Source organism: Protomyctophum bolini (genome assembly GCF_963924005.1).
Source record: "Protomyctophum bolini genome assembly, chromosome: 6".
NCBI classification, from domain to species: Eukaryota; Metazoa; Chordata; class Actinopteri; order Myctophiformes; family Myctophidae; genus Protomyctophum; species Protomyctophum bolini.
Genome location: NC_137867.1, coordinates 45,425,041 through 45,441,396, shown reverse-complemented (window position 1 = coordinate 45,441,396; position 16,356 = coordinate 45,425,041). Strand labels below are relative to the sequence as shown.

The 16,356-nt window shown below is 44.6% G+C and overlaps 1 protein-coding gene across 2 annotated transcripts in view; it reads left to right on the top strand.

The window, feature by feature from the left end:
* Nucleotides 1-16,356, top strand: part of jak2b (Janus kinase 2b) — a 39,402-nt gene extending 23,046 nt beyond the window's left edge. For both annotated transcript variants that reach the window (XM_080766004.1, XM_080766005.1), the window contains 14 exons: nucleotides 301-412; nucleotides 985-1,174; nucleotides 2,637-2,761; nucleotides 5,207-5,429; nucleotides 8,015-8,142; nucleotides 9,464-9,602; nucleotides 10,485-10,639; nucleotides 11,275-11,425; nucleotides 12,492-12,631; nucleotides 14,028-14,217; nucleotides 14,488-14,612; nucleotides 14,839-15,129; nucleotides 15,430-15,543; nucleotides 16,037-16,356. In XM_080766004.1, the coding sequence (XP_080622130.1) occupies nucleotides 301-412; nucleotides 985-1,174; nucleotides 2,637-2,761; nucleotides 5,207-5,429; nucleotides 8,015-8,142; nucleotides 9,464-9,602; nucleotides 10,485-10,639; nucleotides 11,275-11,425; nucleotides 12,492-12,631; nucleotides 14,028-14,217; nucleotides 14,488-14,612; nucleotides 14,839-15,129; nucleotides 15,430-15,543; nucleotides 16,037-16,144 (2,191 nt within the window). In that variant the 3' untranslated portion in view covers nucleotides 16,145-16,356. The remainder of the gene's footprint in view (nucleotides 1-300; nucleotides 413-984; nucleotides 1,175-2,636; nucleotides 2,762-5,206; nucleotides 5,430-8,014; nucleotides 8,143-9,463; nucleotides 9,603-10,484; nucleotides 10,640-11,274; nucleotides 11,426-12,491; nucleotides 12,632-14,027; nucleotides 14,218-14,487; nucleotides 14,613-14,838; nucleotides 15,130-15,429; nucleotides 15,544-16,036) is intronic.

Sequence of the window (16,356 nt, the reverse complement as noted above, 5' to 3'; positions counted from 1 at the left end):
TACCTTCATGCAACCGGTAGTTTGACAAGAGGTCCATAGTTTCCTAAGTACCTACCCGAGCACAGGATCTAAATGTCTCAACGGAAGAGCTGGTAAACCAACTGTATTAAATATTAACATACCACCATGCAGATTGGTCAAATCATAACTGTATTCACTGATGATAAAAGTGATTGCTTGTAGCTTTAAGCGGGTCATTTCACAGGAAGCATCACAGCCTGGTGATGGAAGTGTTGGCAGAATGTATCCGACTCTGAGATGAGTCTATATTTTCAGCTCTCATGTGGTCTTTCTTCACAGAATGGAGTTCGCCACCAACCGACTGCACAAGTCCCAGAACAAGAGAGGGTTTTATATCCTGCGATGTAGCCCGAAGGACTTCAACAAGTATTTCCTGACCTTCCCCGTTGTGGTACGTATACCGGGTCTCCTACAGGGTATCTTATATCTTGGCCCCATCTCTACACCGGAAAAAACTCTCCCAAAAAGAACCGAGCTACAAGCTCGCAGTGCACTACGTTGTGAATGTGAACGTCTTTGGCCGAATGTCCATCTATTATGGCCAGGATTATGATTATTATGTGGTTAACTGTCTAGTGTCCAGTGTCCAGTGTCTAGTGTCTAGTGGAAAGTATATTTGCTTAACCAATTTTGACCTGAGATCAGATTCTAAAAAATGTCTTCTACATCCTGACAGTTTTCTGAAAAAGCTTCCATGTCAGTCGTTCTTCGATTTTTCAAAAATAGCAGACCTACAAGCTCGTAGCACGCCACTGGGTGGCGCGCTATGCGCTTGTAGATCTGCTATTTTTTCAATAGCTAAAGCATAACATAATGCTAACACCAAAAGGGGTTTTGAAAAATCGAGAAAACTGTCAGGATATAGAAGACATTTTTTTTAGAATCTGATCTCGGGTCAGAATGTGTCATCAAGTGAAACACGATGCCAGTATGTTGTATGTTGCCCTCCACCGCCCCCTACAGGTGTACAACACCTCCGTCGAGTACAAGCACTGTCAGATCACGCGGTCCGGCGCCGGCCAGCTGAACCTCAGCGGGACCAAGCGGACCTTCCGCACCATGCAGGAGCTGCTGGGATGCTACCAGAAGGAGACGGTGCGCTCCGACGGCGTCACCTTCCAGTTCAGCAAGTGCTGCCCCCCCAAGGCCAAAGGTACTACAGCAGGGCAGTAGCGTTAGTGTGTGTGTATATATATATACGTGTCCAAATTTGACTGAGGGTTCTTTTGTTTTGTTTTTTCATGTCATATGAAAAAAGGGAATCATATAGCTTCTAATTGACATATTGGTGGTTCAGTTTGACCCACCAGTTTCGGAGATATGGCTTATAGAGTAATATCTTGCAAAGAAACAGCGAGTTGAGAAAACAAGCTTGGAAAGGTTCACTTCTGTGGACTCTAACATTACACCTATAGCTACATGTTTAAGCTTTTATTTCATATTTACATGTCTTCTGTGGACTCTAACATTACACCTATAGCTACATGTTTAAGCTTTTATTTCATATTTACATGTCTTCTGTGGACTCTAACATTACACCTATAGCTACATGTTTAAGCTTTTATTTCATATTTACAGACATGCTCTAGTATGTGAATAGTCTGCCAACTCATTTTTGAAAAAAAGGTTTTTCTCCTCTGGTGAAAAGCTGTAATTTGTGCGATGGCAGGCTCTCAGTCTGGTCACACACACACACACACACACACACACACACACACACACACACACACACACACACACACACACACACACACACACACAGATATATGCCAGTGGTTCCAAAAACAGTTTTTAGACTGTGACCCAGAAGAGAAACGTAAAAATTCTTCCGGGGCCCAAACTAGTGAAAATGGCCTAATCTACAGATCGGCTATTTTCACTATTTACTTTTTTTTTTTAAACATTTGTTTTCTAATTTATTGAATGGCTTAGATTTATATTTTATTTCTTCAAAATCATTACATTTTGTTTTTTTTATTCATGAACGAATTGACGCTAATATATTTTCATCAATCATAATTTAAAAAACTAAAAAACTAAAACTATGAAGGGCGCCCATAAAGACGTGTCTGCGACCCGACCCACTGTATAATATGTTTTCATGATCATTGTCAGCGCAGGTTATGATGTGAATTCCTTGGATATTATACATGGAACAAAGGTAGTGCATCACTGACCATTTAAATGGTTCCATGCCACTGCAGCCCGCTCTTATTTACAAGCGGGAGTAACGAAACCTAACTGTTTATTTATTTGTATTTTTATTTATATATACGGGTCTCTTTCTTCCAAGAGTCCACAGCATTTAAATCAACGGTATAACTTCATAGAGAAAATGACGAAAGTAGTTGGAAAAACAAAAAAAAATCATAATTGTAAATTATATAATTTGTATCGTACTTTTTCTGCTAGAGGCAGGTTAGCAGCGATAAATATGACGAGGCTACAAGTGTGTGTGTGTGCGTTTGTGTGTGTGTGTGTGTGCGTGCGTGTGTGTGTGCGTGCGTGCGTGCGTGCGTGTGTGTGTGTGTGTGTGTGTGTGCGTGTGCGTGTGTGTGTGTGTGCGTGTGTGTGTGTGTGTGTGCGTGTGTGCGTGCGTGTGCGTCTCCTTACAGAAAAGTCCTGCCTGTTGGTGTGCAGGAGCAACAAGGCCTCGGAGGTCCCCCCCTCCCCTTCGCTACATCGACACAACATCAGCCAAATGGTGTTCCACAAGATCAGGAAGGAAGACCTGGAATTTGTAAGACTTGGCTCTCTCATTGGGGACAGCCTCTTGTTGTGACTGTGAGACTTGGCTCCATCATTGGGGGCAGCCTCTTGTTGTGAGACTTGGCTCCATCATTGGGGGCAGCCTCTTGTTGTGAGACTTGGCTCCATCATTGGGGGCAGCCTCTTGTTGTGAGACTTTTCTCCATCATTGGGGGCAGCCTCTTGTTGTGAGACTTTTCTCCATCATTGGGGGCAGCCTCTTGTTGTGCGTACCAAGGCGACCGGAGATCTCCACCCTACCCAAATCTAAACCCACTGTAGGAGCTAGAGAACGGCTGAGAATTTGACCTCTTATTTAACCCCGTGATCACTGCTTGGAAACCAAGTCCCCGATATGAAGGACCACGCCCAAAGTCCTTGCATTGGAAGACCGGAGAGCTATGGATGGTTAACGACCCATTTAGGCCTGACCTCAAAATTTAGAGAAATTCTTCTAAATCCTCCAGTTTTCTGAAATAAATATTTTCACGATTTTCTCAAAAATAGCAGACCTACAAGCTCGTAGCGCGCCACTCGGTGGCGCGCTATGAGCTTGTAGATCTGCTATTTTTCAATAGCTAAATTATAACACAATGTTTAAAACAACAAAAGGTTCCCACCCAAAATGAGTTAAGGGCCAGACCACGTGGGCACAAACTGCCCTGGCCAGCCCGGGTCCCCCGGTAGGATTTCCTGCCAGCCGGATCAATTGCTGCATGTAACTTCCCTACTCGGCCCATTTCCTGTCATCTCTACTGTAACTTGACATTTTCTACTGTAGTTACAGTCCTGATTCTGAAGTTCAGTTTTTTGTGAAATCTCTGAATAGGGGGTAGTCAGAAATCTCTGGTCATCTAGGGGGCAGAAATCTCTGGTCATCTAGGGGGTAGGCAGAAATCTCTGGTCATCTAGGGGGTAGGCAGAAATCTCTGGTCATCTAGGGGGCATCCCATACCTCTGTCTACCCAAAAATTGTAAAAAAAATGAGTGCAGTGATTTTTGTGTCTATGGAGTTAACCTTACTCTAATAGACCCCCAGGTGTTTTGTATGCGTCTATGGAGTTAACATTACTCTAATAGACCCCCAGGTGTTTTGTATGTGTCTATGGAGTTAACCTTACTCTAATAGACCCCCAGGTGTTTTGTATGTGTCTATGGAGTTAACATTACTCTAATAGACCCCCAGGTGTTTTGTATGTGTCTATGGAGTTAACATTACTCTAATAGACCCCCAGGTGTTTTGTATGTGTCTATGGAGTTAACATTACTCTAATAGACCCCCAGGTGTTTTGTATGTGTCTATGGAGTTAACATTACTCTAATAGACCCCCAGGTGTTTTGTATGTGTCTATGGAGTTAACATTACTCTAAAATAGACCCCCAGGCGTGGTTATAATATTGTGTATTTTTGGTTTCTTCCTGAAAGCTGAAAGCCTTTGAGTCAAAAGGCCCAATCTAAATACACCACTGTAATGCCATAATAAACTCATCCCCTCACCTAACCACTCCGCCATTATCAACCGCTGTGTGCGAGGCTTAGGTTCAGGTGGGTGGTGCTAAGGTGAAAACCAGGTATACTTAATGAACTGGTGGGTGTGGCGGCCCTAGGCCTGTCAAAAAAAATCGATTCGAGTTAGAATCGCGATTCTAATGCTGTCCGATTCAGAATCGATTCTCATTTTCCAAAAATCGATGCATGCAATGCATTATGGCCTGGGTTTCTGCATAGTGCATTTACTACCAGCTAAGCTAAGCCTGCCAATTGTATTTATTTTACACCTGTTTTAATACTAATGTATTGTTCTGGTATTGAGTGAGAAGAGATTTTGTAACTTTTGTACTGGTTCAAATTTGTGCAAGCTAAATACATGAGACATGTTCTTACTCTTGGATTTAACCTTTGTGTGTTTAAATCATTCAGTTGATAAAACCTTTACAATTATACAAGCTTTTTACTAAATGTACTCTGCTTTCATGCCAGAAGACTGGAGTAGATCATGCTAAAATTCTATTTAATTGTTTTTAATAAAATAAAATAAACTGCTTTAGAATCGAAAAAAATCTTTTTTGAATCGAGAATCGGAAAAATCGAAAAGATCGTTTTTGAATCGAATTGTCACCCCAAGAATCGGAATCGAATCGAATCGTGGGACACCTAAAGATTCGCAGCCCTCTGTGGCCCCCCCCACATGCCAAAGCGACAGCGCTCGCCCAGCAGTCTGCCGTCACCCAGACGGATGCGTTCACACGATATCGCCCTAACGCCGTCTTAGTCATAGTCATGTTTTATGGGGGGGAAATCACGGCACTCCATCTTTAATGCGTTTATATAACTGTAACCATACCGTACATGAGCCTGATTTTCCAGGTTGACGTTAATCATTGATGATCTAATTATTATTAACTATCTTTATTATTAAATATCTCCCTGTTTCAGATGGAGAGTCTGGGTCAAGGGACGTTCACCAAGATCTCCAAAGGCGTCCGCAAGGAGCTGGGCGACTACGGCCTCGTTCACCAGACGGACGTGGTCATGAAGGTGTTGGACCAGGCCCACCGCAACTACTCTGAGTCCTTCTTTGAAGCAGCCAGCATGATGAGCCAGTTGTCCCACAAGCACCTGGTGCTGAACTATGGCGTGTGTGTCTGCGGGGAAGAAAGTACGTGTGATTCTCTCTCTCTCACACACACACACACACACACACACATAGGGCCGTAGCTGACCATTTGGTTGCCCTACTCGTAGGATATTTGTGCTGCCCCCCTCTCCCTCCCGACGAGAGCGCTGCTATTCCTCATGCAGATCGGCTATTTGTTCAGTTTGTGAGGACGCACACACGGCCGCTCGTCATTACGCGGCAGAGCCGCAGAGAAAATAGTTATTTTGAGGGTCGGCTTGGCACTTTTTGGCACATTTTGTTGCCCCCCTCGGCGTGTTGCCCTACTTGGGTAGCGACGGCACTGCACACACACACACACACACAAGCGCGCGCAGGCGGGCGTGTTTGTATTATTAAATACCCCCCCCCTCCTCCCATCAGCCTCCCGCCAACATGCTCTGTGAGCTTAATGTCAAAAGTCACCCAAGCCACCTGCTAATCTGTGAGACGGTGGGCTGTGATTAAAATGTGCCCCACAGAAGGCTATTCTTAGTGGGATTACGATAGGTAGCCAAGGACGAACCCCCCCTTACATACAAGAATAGCCACAAACATTTGTTTTTTTTAATAAAACATTTTGACCTTAACCTGCCAGCATGGGACAAGCTTTTGGGTCTTTTCTTTTAACAGGATATGTTGGTGTTAATGTCTATTGGGGGTGCCTACTTAGTTTAGACTAGTCATTGGTTAGACGTGGGTTAAGGTTAGATTTAGGTGCGCTACCCCGTGGGAGGTTAGGGTTCGGGTGAGGGTTTGAGATAGGTTGTAGTTGTAGGACTAATGACTGGTCTAACCAAATGACTAGTCTAAACTAAGTACTGTCTAAACTAAGTACTGCACCCGTACGTGAAGTTTGATTGATTGATTGGTTTCAGACATCATGGTGCAGGAGTACGTGAAGTTTGATTGATTGATTGGTTTCAGACATCATGGTGCAGGAGTACGTGAAGTTTGATTGATTGATTGATTGATTGATTGATTGGTTGGTTTCAGACATCATGGTGCAGGAGTACGTGAAGTTTGATTGATTGATTGATTGATTGGTTTCAGACATCATGGTGCAGGAGTACGTGAAGTTTGATTGATTGATTGATTGATTGGTTTCAGACATCATGGTGCAGGAGTACGTGAAGTTTGATTGATTGGTTGGTTTCAGACATCATGGTGCAGGAGTACGTGAAGTTTGATTGATTGATTGGTTTCAGACATCATGGTGCAGGAGTACGTGAAGTTTGATTGATTGATTGGTTTCAGACATCATGGTGCAGGAGTACGTGAAGTTTGATTGATTGATTGGTTTCAGACATCATGGTGCAGGAGTACGTGAAGTTTGATTGATTGATTGATTGATTGGTTTCAGACATCATGGTGCAGGAGTACGTGAAGTTTGATTGATTGATTGATTGATTGGTTGGTTTCAGACATCATGGTGCAGGAGTACGTGAAGTTTGATTGATTGATTGATTGATTGGTTGGTTTCAGACATCATGGTGCAGGAGTACGTGAAGTTTGATTGATTGATTGATTGATTGGTTGGTTTCAGACATCATGGTGCAGGAGTACGTGAAGTTTGATTGATTGATTGATTGATTGATTGATTGATTGGTTTCAGACATCATGGTGCAGGAGTACGTGAAGTTTCATTGATTGATTGATTGATTGATTGGTTTCAGACATCATGGTGCAGGAGTACGTGAAGTTTCATTGATTGATTGATTGATTGATTGGTTTCAGACATCATGGTGCAGGAGTACGTGAAGTTTGATTGATTGATTGATTGATTGGTTGGTTTCAGACATCATGGTGCAGGAGTACGTGAAGTTTGATTGATTGATTGATTGATTGGTTGGTTTCAGACATCATGGTGCAGGAGTACGTGAAGTTTGATTGATTGTTTGATTGATTGGTTGGTTTCAGACATCATGGTGCAGGAGTACGTGAAGTTTGATTGATTGATTGATTGGTTGGTTTCAGACATCATGGTGCAGGAGTACGTGAAGTTTGATTGATTGATTGATTGGTTGGTTTCAGACATCATGGTGCAGGAGTACGTGAAGTTTGATTGATTGATTGGTTGGTTTCAGACATCATGGTGCAGGAGTACGTGAAGTTTGATTGATTGATTGGTTTCAGACATCATGGTGCAGGAGTACGTGAAGTTTCATTGATTGATTGATTGGTTTCAGACATCATGGTGCAGGAGTACGTGAAGTTTGATTGATTGGTTGGTTTCAGACATCATGGTGCAGGAGTACGTGAAGTTTGATTGATTGATTGATTGATTGGTTTCAGACATCATGGTGCAGGAGTACGTGAAGTTTGATTGATTGATTGATTGATTGGTTTCAGACATCATGGTGCAGGAGTACGTGAAGTTTGATTGATTGATTGATTGATTGGTTTCAGACATCATGGTGCAGGAGTACGTGAAGTTTGATTGATTGATTGATTGATTGATTGGTTTCAGACATCATGGTGCAGGAGTACGTGAAGTTTGATTGATTGATTGATTGATTGATTGGTTTCAGACATCATGGTGCAGGAGTACGTGAGGTTTGATTGATTGATTGATTGGTTGGTTTCAGACATCATGGTGCAGGAGTACGTGAAGTTCGGCTCTCTGGACCTGTACCTGAAGAAGAACAAGAACACCGTGAACATCCTGTGGAAACTGGAAGTGGCCAAACAGTTGGCCTGGGCCATGCACTTCCTGGTAAGACATGCACTTCCTGGTAGCAAAGAGATTCTATATAAAGAGGCGACACTCTCAAATATTTGGAATCACCACTAGATGGCGCATCGGTAGCGCTTTGACGTCATCACACCAAGATGGCGGCGGGAGAGGATAATCTTAGAAGTGGAATAGAATGACTTCAAAGACTCTTTTTGGAAGCGTTCGGAAAGAGCGCACTGTGCAATGCAAACTAATACGAGAGTGAGCTCCCGGTGAGCATTTGCGAACGCACCCATGTTTTTTAGAGCAACCGGAAGTTGCGTCATCACACCAATATGGCGGAGGCACTGGGCGCTGGTTGTTACTATGGGGTTTAATGAGAGTGTCGCCTCTTTATATAGAATCTCTTTGCTGGTAGGACATGCACTTCCTGGTAAGACATGCACTTCCTGGTAAGACATGCACTTCCTGGTAAGACATGCACTTCCTGGTAGGACGCCTTTCGCACATTCAATTACATGTTGTTATTATTATATAGTGCCAAGTTGTCCCACCCCGAGCCCCCCCCCACCCCACCCCCCCCGCCAACTGGAAGAAATGACCGGCAAGACATAGAGCACCGAAGTCTGACGTCACTTTCAGTAGAGGGCGTCAGTCCCCAGGTTCATGTATTTGTTTAGTTGCATTGAAATCCCCATTGAGGCGATTTTAGATTGCCTCATATAACAACTGTGTTTGAAAAATAAACATGTCACCCCGGCTGCTTCACTCATATGGATATGAAGAATCGACTGACTGAGAGAAAACGCTAATGTTACTGCTGCTGAATTAGTTATATTTTCGCTAGAAGCAGACTGTGTCATATATGAGTGACTGACTGTTGCAAACGATACAGAGACACCTCCCTGACAATAACGCCGAGACAGCTTGTTTATTTTTGGACCACAACGCTTATAGTAGACGATATTAATATCACCCCATGTTATTCTCCATAGAGAAATTACTTCCGCGAACCAGGGGAATCGTCGGGATGAGCGAGTTACGTCAGGACTTCGGTGCTCTATAGAGGGCAAGACGGAGAGAGAGATGATGGCAACAACAATAGTAAAATTGTGATGACGGCAATAACAATAGCATTATGTTATGCTTTAGCTATTGAAAAATGGCAGATCTACGAGTGGCGCGCTATGAGCTTGTAGATCTGCTATATTTTTTTAATCGAAGAGCGACATTTTTTTAATCTGATCTCGGGTCAAAATGGGTTTTAAGCTAAAACATTTGAGTAATTCGTCCACCACTGATAGGCTGTGCTTCTCAGGCTACTCCACTGACCGCTCTGTCCCTCTGCGTCCGTCCGCAGGAGGAGAAGAACCTCGCTCACGGGAACGTCTGTGCCAAGAACGTCCTGCTGATCCGCGAGGAGGACCGGAGGAACGGGAACCCTCCTTTCATCAAGCTCAGTGACCCGGGGATCGGCATCACGGTGCTGCCCAAAGAGAGTGAGTTGCTGTCCCATGTCATTCCCTGCTTTGGCCAGGAGAGGGCGGTCATGGAACATCTACTTGGCTGGAAATGCTTTGCATGCAGTGTTTTGTTATGTTAACATTTAGTTTTGGGTTTTTAGTTTCTTTCTTTCTTTCTTTCTTTATACAATTTGTGTATAAACATTGTGAACAAGGAGTGTGACATTTATTTTATTTCTCCGAAGCTCACGGAAAATAAAGTCTCAGCAGAGATTGTTTGAACCGTTCTTTTTGTCTCGTGTGTGGCCCAGTCCTGATGTTTGAACCGGTTCTTTTTGTCTCGTTTGTGACCCAGTCCTGATGTTTGAACCGGTTCTTTTGTCTCGTTTGTGGCCCAGTCCTGATGTTTGAACCGGTTCTTTTGTCTCGTTTGTGGCCCAGTCCTGATGTTTGAACCGGTTCTTTTGTCTCGTTTGTGGCCCAGTCCTGATGTTTGAACCGGTTCTTTTGTCTCGTTTGTGGCCCAGTCCTGATGTTTGAACCGGTTCTTTTGTCTCGTTTGTGGCCCAGTCCTGATGTTTGAACTGGTTATTTTGTCTCGTGTGTGGCCCAGTCCTGATGTTTGAACCGGTTCTTTTTGTCTCGTTTGTGGCCCAGTCCTGATGTTTGAACCGGTTCTTTTGTCTCGTTTGTGGCCCAGTCCTGATGTTTGAACCGTTCTTTTTGTCTCGTGTGTGGCCCAGTCCTGATGTTTGAACCGGTTCTTTTTGTCTCGTGTGTGGCCCAGTCCTGATGTTTGAACCGGTTCTTTTTGTCTCGTTTGTGGCCCAGTCCTGATGTTTGAACCGGTTCTTTTTGTCTCGTTTGTGGCCCAGTCCTGATGTTTGAACTGGTTCTTTTGTCTCGTTTGTGGCCCAGTCCTGATCGAGCGGATCCCGTGGGTGCCTCCCGAATGCCTGGAGGACCCCCCGGGGGGTCTGACCCTGGCGGGAGACAAGTGGAGCTTTGGCACCACGCTGTGGGAGATCTGCAGTGGAGGGGAGAGGCCCCTGGGAGCGCTGGACAACTCCAAGGTGAGTTGTTTTAATACAAAAATATTGTTTAGGCAGGCCTTTGACTCTGTGTGAGCTGCAAGCTGTGCCCTAGTTTTGTTCTGCTTTTAACCCATTCTGAACGGGAACCCATTTTGGTGTTAGCATCATGTTATGCTTTAGATATTTAAAAATAGCAGATCTACAAGCTCATAGCGCGCCACCGAGTGGCGCGCTACGAGCTTGTAGGTCTGCTATTTTTGAAAAATCGAAGAACGACTGACATTTTTAGAATCTGATCTCAGGTCAGAATGGGTTCATCAGACCAGTGTGTGCAGTGGAAACCTCGTATGAATCTGATCTCAGGTCAGAATGGGTTAACTGTGTTCTTGTACTGTTTTTAACCTGTACGGCGACCCTGAGTGCAATGAAAGGCGCCTTATAAATAAAATGTATTATTATTATTATTATTATTACAGAGACCCCTGGTAGTATTTTATTTCTTCATGAAATTACAAAAAAAAACCATCAATTTGCTATTAAATCATGCTTTTTATAGGAATGTTTTTGAAAATGTTTTGAAATAATTTATAGACACAAAATAAAGGAAACCCCACAAAGTGCCAGTGCTCTAGTGTAAACGTAAACGCGCTGTTCTTCTTCTTCTTCTGCCACAGAAAAGCCTGTTCTACGAAGACCGCCACCAGCTGCCCGCCCCCAAGTGGACGGAGCTGGCCAACCTGATCGCCGGCTGCATGGACTACGAGCCCATGTTCAGGCCCTCGTTCCGCGCCATCATCCGAGACCTCCACAGCCTCTCCACGCCCGGTCAGTCTTAATGCTTTTTTTTCCTCCAGATGGCAGCCTTAAATAACACGACGCTGCCACACGACTTAAAGGGACACTTCACCCTTTTTGCAAAAACATATATGTTAATGACGTTTAGAAGCTTTAGATCACTTTCCTGGGGGTCTTTATGTGTGTAATATGTGGTTTTAGATATTTTAGATTGTAGCAGTGAGCCTGTTGTCTCTGATGTCATGGACACTGGGCTCACTTCCTTCCTGGACTACATGTTGTCTCAGTAAGACAGCTCTCCCCCCTTTCCACAAGGAGGAGCAGTGCACCAAAGAATTATGGGAATTGTAGTCCAGGAAGCTAGTGAGACCAGTGTCCATGACATCAGAGACAACAGGCTCACTGCTACAATCTAAAATATCTAAAACCACATATTACACACATAAATACCTCCAGAAAAGTGATCTAAAGCTTCTAAACGTCATTAACATATATTTTTTTGTAAAAAGGGTGAAGTGTCCCTTTAATGCATTTTTTTTCTCCAGATGGCAGCCTTAAATAACACGACGCTGCCACACGACTTAACATTTTAGTACCTTCATGTAGGTTAGATTATAATAACTATTTGGAATATAGTTATTCATATTTCACATTTCATTTCATAATGTTCATGAAAAGCTGTTTATTTCATATTATTATTATTTACAGTTTAAAAAGAACCAGTTGGGAGTTAAAAGGATCGAATTGATTTAGAATAGCTGTTTTCTGTTGCTATATTCATTTACGGGGTTTTGCTGGAACTGCATTTCCCATAATGCCTTTGTACCACTGTGCCGGATATCCGGTGAAGGAGCCGCTCTTTCTTTAGGTTTGTTGTTACATGTGAGTTAGATACGAGCTAACGACCAGACTAGCCGAGAGAAACCTCTTATGCAGTGATTCATTCATACATTGCCTTTTCTTGTAACGCTTTTTTTCCCCTTATATAAACTGGAAAACGTGAAACTTCATCCACAACGTCATCCTGTCAAGTCTTTTCGATCTAATAACTATATTAGAGTGAAGAAGGTGACCATGGATACTTTGTGCTCCGCAGACTATGAGCTGATGGTGGAGAGTGACGTCCTGCCCAACAGGACAGCAGGGGGCAGTGTCTGGGTCGGTGGAGCCTTTGAGAACCACGAGCCCGCCCAGTTTGAAGAGAGACATCTCATATTCCTACAACAGCTGGGCAAGGTAACGCCACAGTGTATACTATACGGTGTGTATATATAAAACTATTCTGTTGCTACATGTGTAGCAACAGCTAATGAGGTACAGTGGCTCCCGGATTGAAAGGTATAATAACACAACAGTAGGGATGCACCGATGTATCGGCCACTTATTGGTATTGGCCGATATCGGTTAACCCATTCTGACCTGAGATCAGATTCATACGAGGTTTCCACTGGACACACACTGGTCTGATTGACCCATTCTGACCTGAGATCAGATTCTAAAAATGTCAGCCGTTCTTCGATTTTTTCAAAAATAGCAGACCTACAAGCTCGTAGCGCGCCACTCGGTGGCGCGCTATGAGCTTGTAGATCTGCTATTTTTCAATAGCTAAAGCATAACATGATGCTAACACCAAAATGGGTTCCCGTTCAGAATGGGTTAATTTAATTAACCGAATAAAACACAAATAAAACTGACATTAACCGATGGCAGTATATACTATAGCCAATATTTATCTGTTGTTGATAAGCATACACTTTTGCGTTGGCTATCTGTAGCCTATACCAAGCCGTAGATGCCCAACATTTATTTCTTGTATTAAAGATGTATTTGTTTCCCTGGCACATAAGGAAGGAAATAAAAACAACAAAAGCTAAATAAACATATTTCACTATTCAGTTAACCCATTCTGGCCGGGCACCCATTTTGGTGTTGGCATCATGTTATGCTTTAGCTATTGGAAAATAGCAGATCTACAAGCTCATATCGCGCCACCGAGTGGCGCGCTACGAGCTTGTAGGTCTGCTATTTTTGAAAAATCGAAGAACGACTGACATTTTTTTAGAATCTGATCTCAGGTCAGAATGGGTTAATCAGACCAGTGTGTGTCCAGTGGAAAACCTCGTATGAATCTGATCTCAGGTCAGAATGGGTTAACAGCTACATTTTAAACATCGGTTTCGGCCAGGAATTTCCATATCGGCGCATCGTCCCCTGGTGGTCAGAAGGTGTGATGTGGGCCGGGCCGGGCCGTGTACTGTAAGGGCCCATTCATACTCCTATTTTAGAGCCCGATAAAAGTCGGTTCGGCGCTGTAGAGCCTACAATGTGACGTCATTTGAGGTTCGGGGGGGCGGGGGTACCGTCCTAAAGTCGTCTCTTCGGTGCTACTGAAAATTTCTGACGAGCCGAAATCATTTCGGCACTACAGCGCCGACACAGCGGTAAAATAGGAGTATGAATCGGCCCTTACATGTCCTGCTGGTGTGTCTCCCTCCAGTGTACTGTACTGTAACATGTCCTGCTGGTATGTCTCCCTCCAGACAGTACTGTACTGTAACATGTCCTGCTGGTATGTCTCCCTCCAGTGTACTGTAACTGTAACATGTCCTACTGTACGTGTCTCCCCCTCCAGGGCAACTTCGGCAGCGTGGAGATGTGCCGCTACGACCCGCTGCAGGACAACACGGGGGAGGTGGTGGCCGTGAAGAAGCTCCAGCACAGCACGGCGGAGCACATCCGCGACTTCGAGCGCGAGATCGAGATCCTCAAGTCACTCCAGCACGAGAACATCGTCAAGTACAAAGGCGTGTGCTACAGCGCAGGTATGTGGTGTTAGCATTATGCTACGCTTTGAGGCCCATAGGCCCCGCCCCATAGATCTACAAGCTCATAGCGCGCCACCGACTGGCGCGCTACAAGCTTGTAGGTCTGCTACTTTTTGAAAAATCGAAGAACCACTGACATAGAAACATAGCTTTTTCAGAAAACTGTCAGGATTTAGAATCTGTTCTCTAGTGAATCGTCCTAGCGGCTAAATTGGGAGAAGGTGACCATGGTTGTGTTGTTGTTGTTGTGCTACCCTACCTCCCCAGGCCGGCGGAATCTCCGTCTCATCATGGAATACCTGCCCTTTGGAAGTCTGAGAGACTATCTGATCAAGAACAGGGAGAGGATAGACCACAAGAAGCTGGTGCATTACACCTCTCAGATCTGTAAGGTACGCCAAACCACTAATTACACCTCTCAGATCTGTAAGGTACGCCAAACCACTCATTACACCTCTCAGATCTGTAAGGTACGCCAAACCACTCATTACACCTCCCATAATGACATTTCATACACAGTATGTCCTGTAGTTTGAAATGGCCAGGTCATCATGATCAGTTCCTCATGTCAAGCTCTCGCTCTCTCTCTCTCTCTCCCTCTCGTGAAACTACACACAGGGCATGGAGTACCTGTCGAATAAACGCTACATCCACAGAGACCTGGCAACCCGAAATATCCTGGTGGAGAGCGAGCTGAGGGTGAAGATCGGAGACTTTGGTCTCACCAAAGTTCTGCCGCAAGACAAGGAGTATTACATGGTGAAGGAGCCCGGGGAGAGCCCCATCTTCTGGTACGCCCCAGAGTCTCTGACTGAGAGCAAGTTCTCCGTGGCGTCGGACGTGTGGAGTTTTGGTGTGGTGCTCTATGAGCTCTACACACACAGCGACAAGAACTGCAGCCCTCCTGCTGTGAGTATAACACACACACACACACACACACACACACACACACACACACACACACACACCATGTGTTTGGGACTAATATAAATCTGTCCTGTAACTTTCACCAGCAAAGTAAATCTAAAAAGATTAGAGAGAAGAATAACAATTGGGATGGTTTTTTACAGTCACTGTAAACAGTTAAAAGTGTATTTTGTGACAGTTGTGGGACAGAGGTGAAAAGAAGCCCTGAACGTGCACACACACACACACACACACACACACACACGCACACACACACACCTTAACGGCTGTCTTCCTTCCCAGGTCTTCATGTCGATGATGGGCAACGACAAGCAGGGCCAGCTCATCGTCTACCACCTGTTTGAGCTGCTCAAATCAGGCAGCAGGCTGCCTCAACCCCTGGGCTGTCCTGTGGAGGTATTGTAAACCGTACTATACTGACTGTACTGAATGTATGTATGTCTGTTGTGAACTCATATACGGACGGCTGGGTTTTCTTAAATCTGGAAAGGAATGATCGGCAGGCTTTCCCCCGAAGAGATGATTCAAAGGTCAACGATTATAATGGGGGTCAACATTAATGCTAGCCTGCGATGATGTCAGAGTGGTGTTCTTAGAGCAGTGTGTCCCAAACAATGGGTTTGGGATCCATTTTTAGGACGTTTGGACCCATTATTGGGTCCACGTGGTGTATTGGCGGAGACAGATGGTTGTCTACCAAATACATTGGGAGAAGATTGAAAATGGGTGCACGGAACGGAACGGTGTCCTTTTTAAATGTTAAAATACAACGCTCTTTCTTGTGGGCTGTTTTTAGTGTCAATTGTGACGGAGATGTGACTGCGACGGTGACATCTGATTGTGAATGTTATCTCTTTTCGTTTCGTTTTGGGTTTTTTTCCCCCCTCAGATGCACGAGATAATGCAGGAGTGCTGGGACATCGACCCCGGCCTGCGTCCCTCGTTCAAGGAGCTGGCCCTGCGCGTCGACCTGTTCAGGGACAGCAAGGAGATGTAGACACACACAGAGAGAGAGAGAGAGAGAAAGAGAGATGGCGTCCTCTCTGTTCAACAGCCGGACTGCTGCATGGTATCCTGCATCCACTAATGGCTGCCATGGCGGTGCCCTGTTTGTGCAGCGAGAAGACAAAAAGCCCCAAATCAGTGGCCTTCTCCCGCTGTGAGCCACCATGGCCCATAGTGAGACCTTCTCCCGGCTGTGAGCCACCA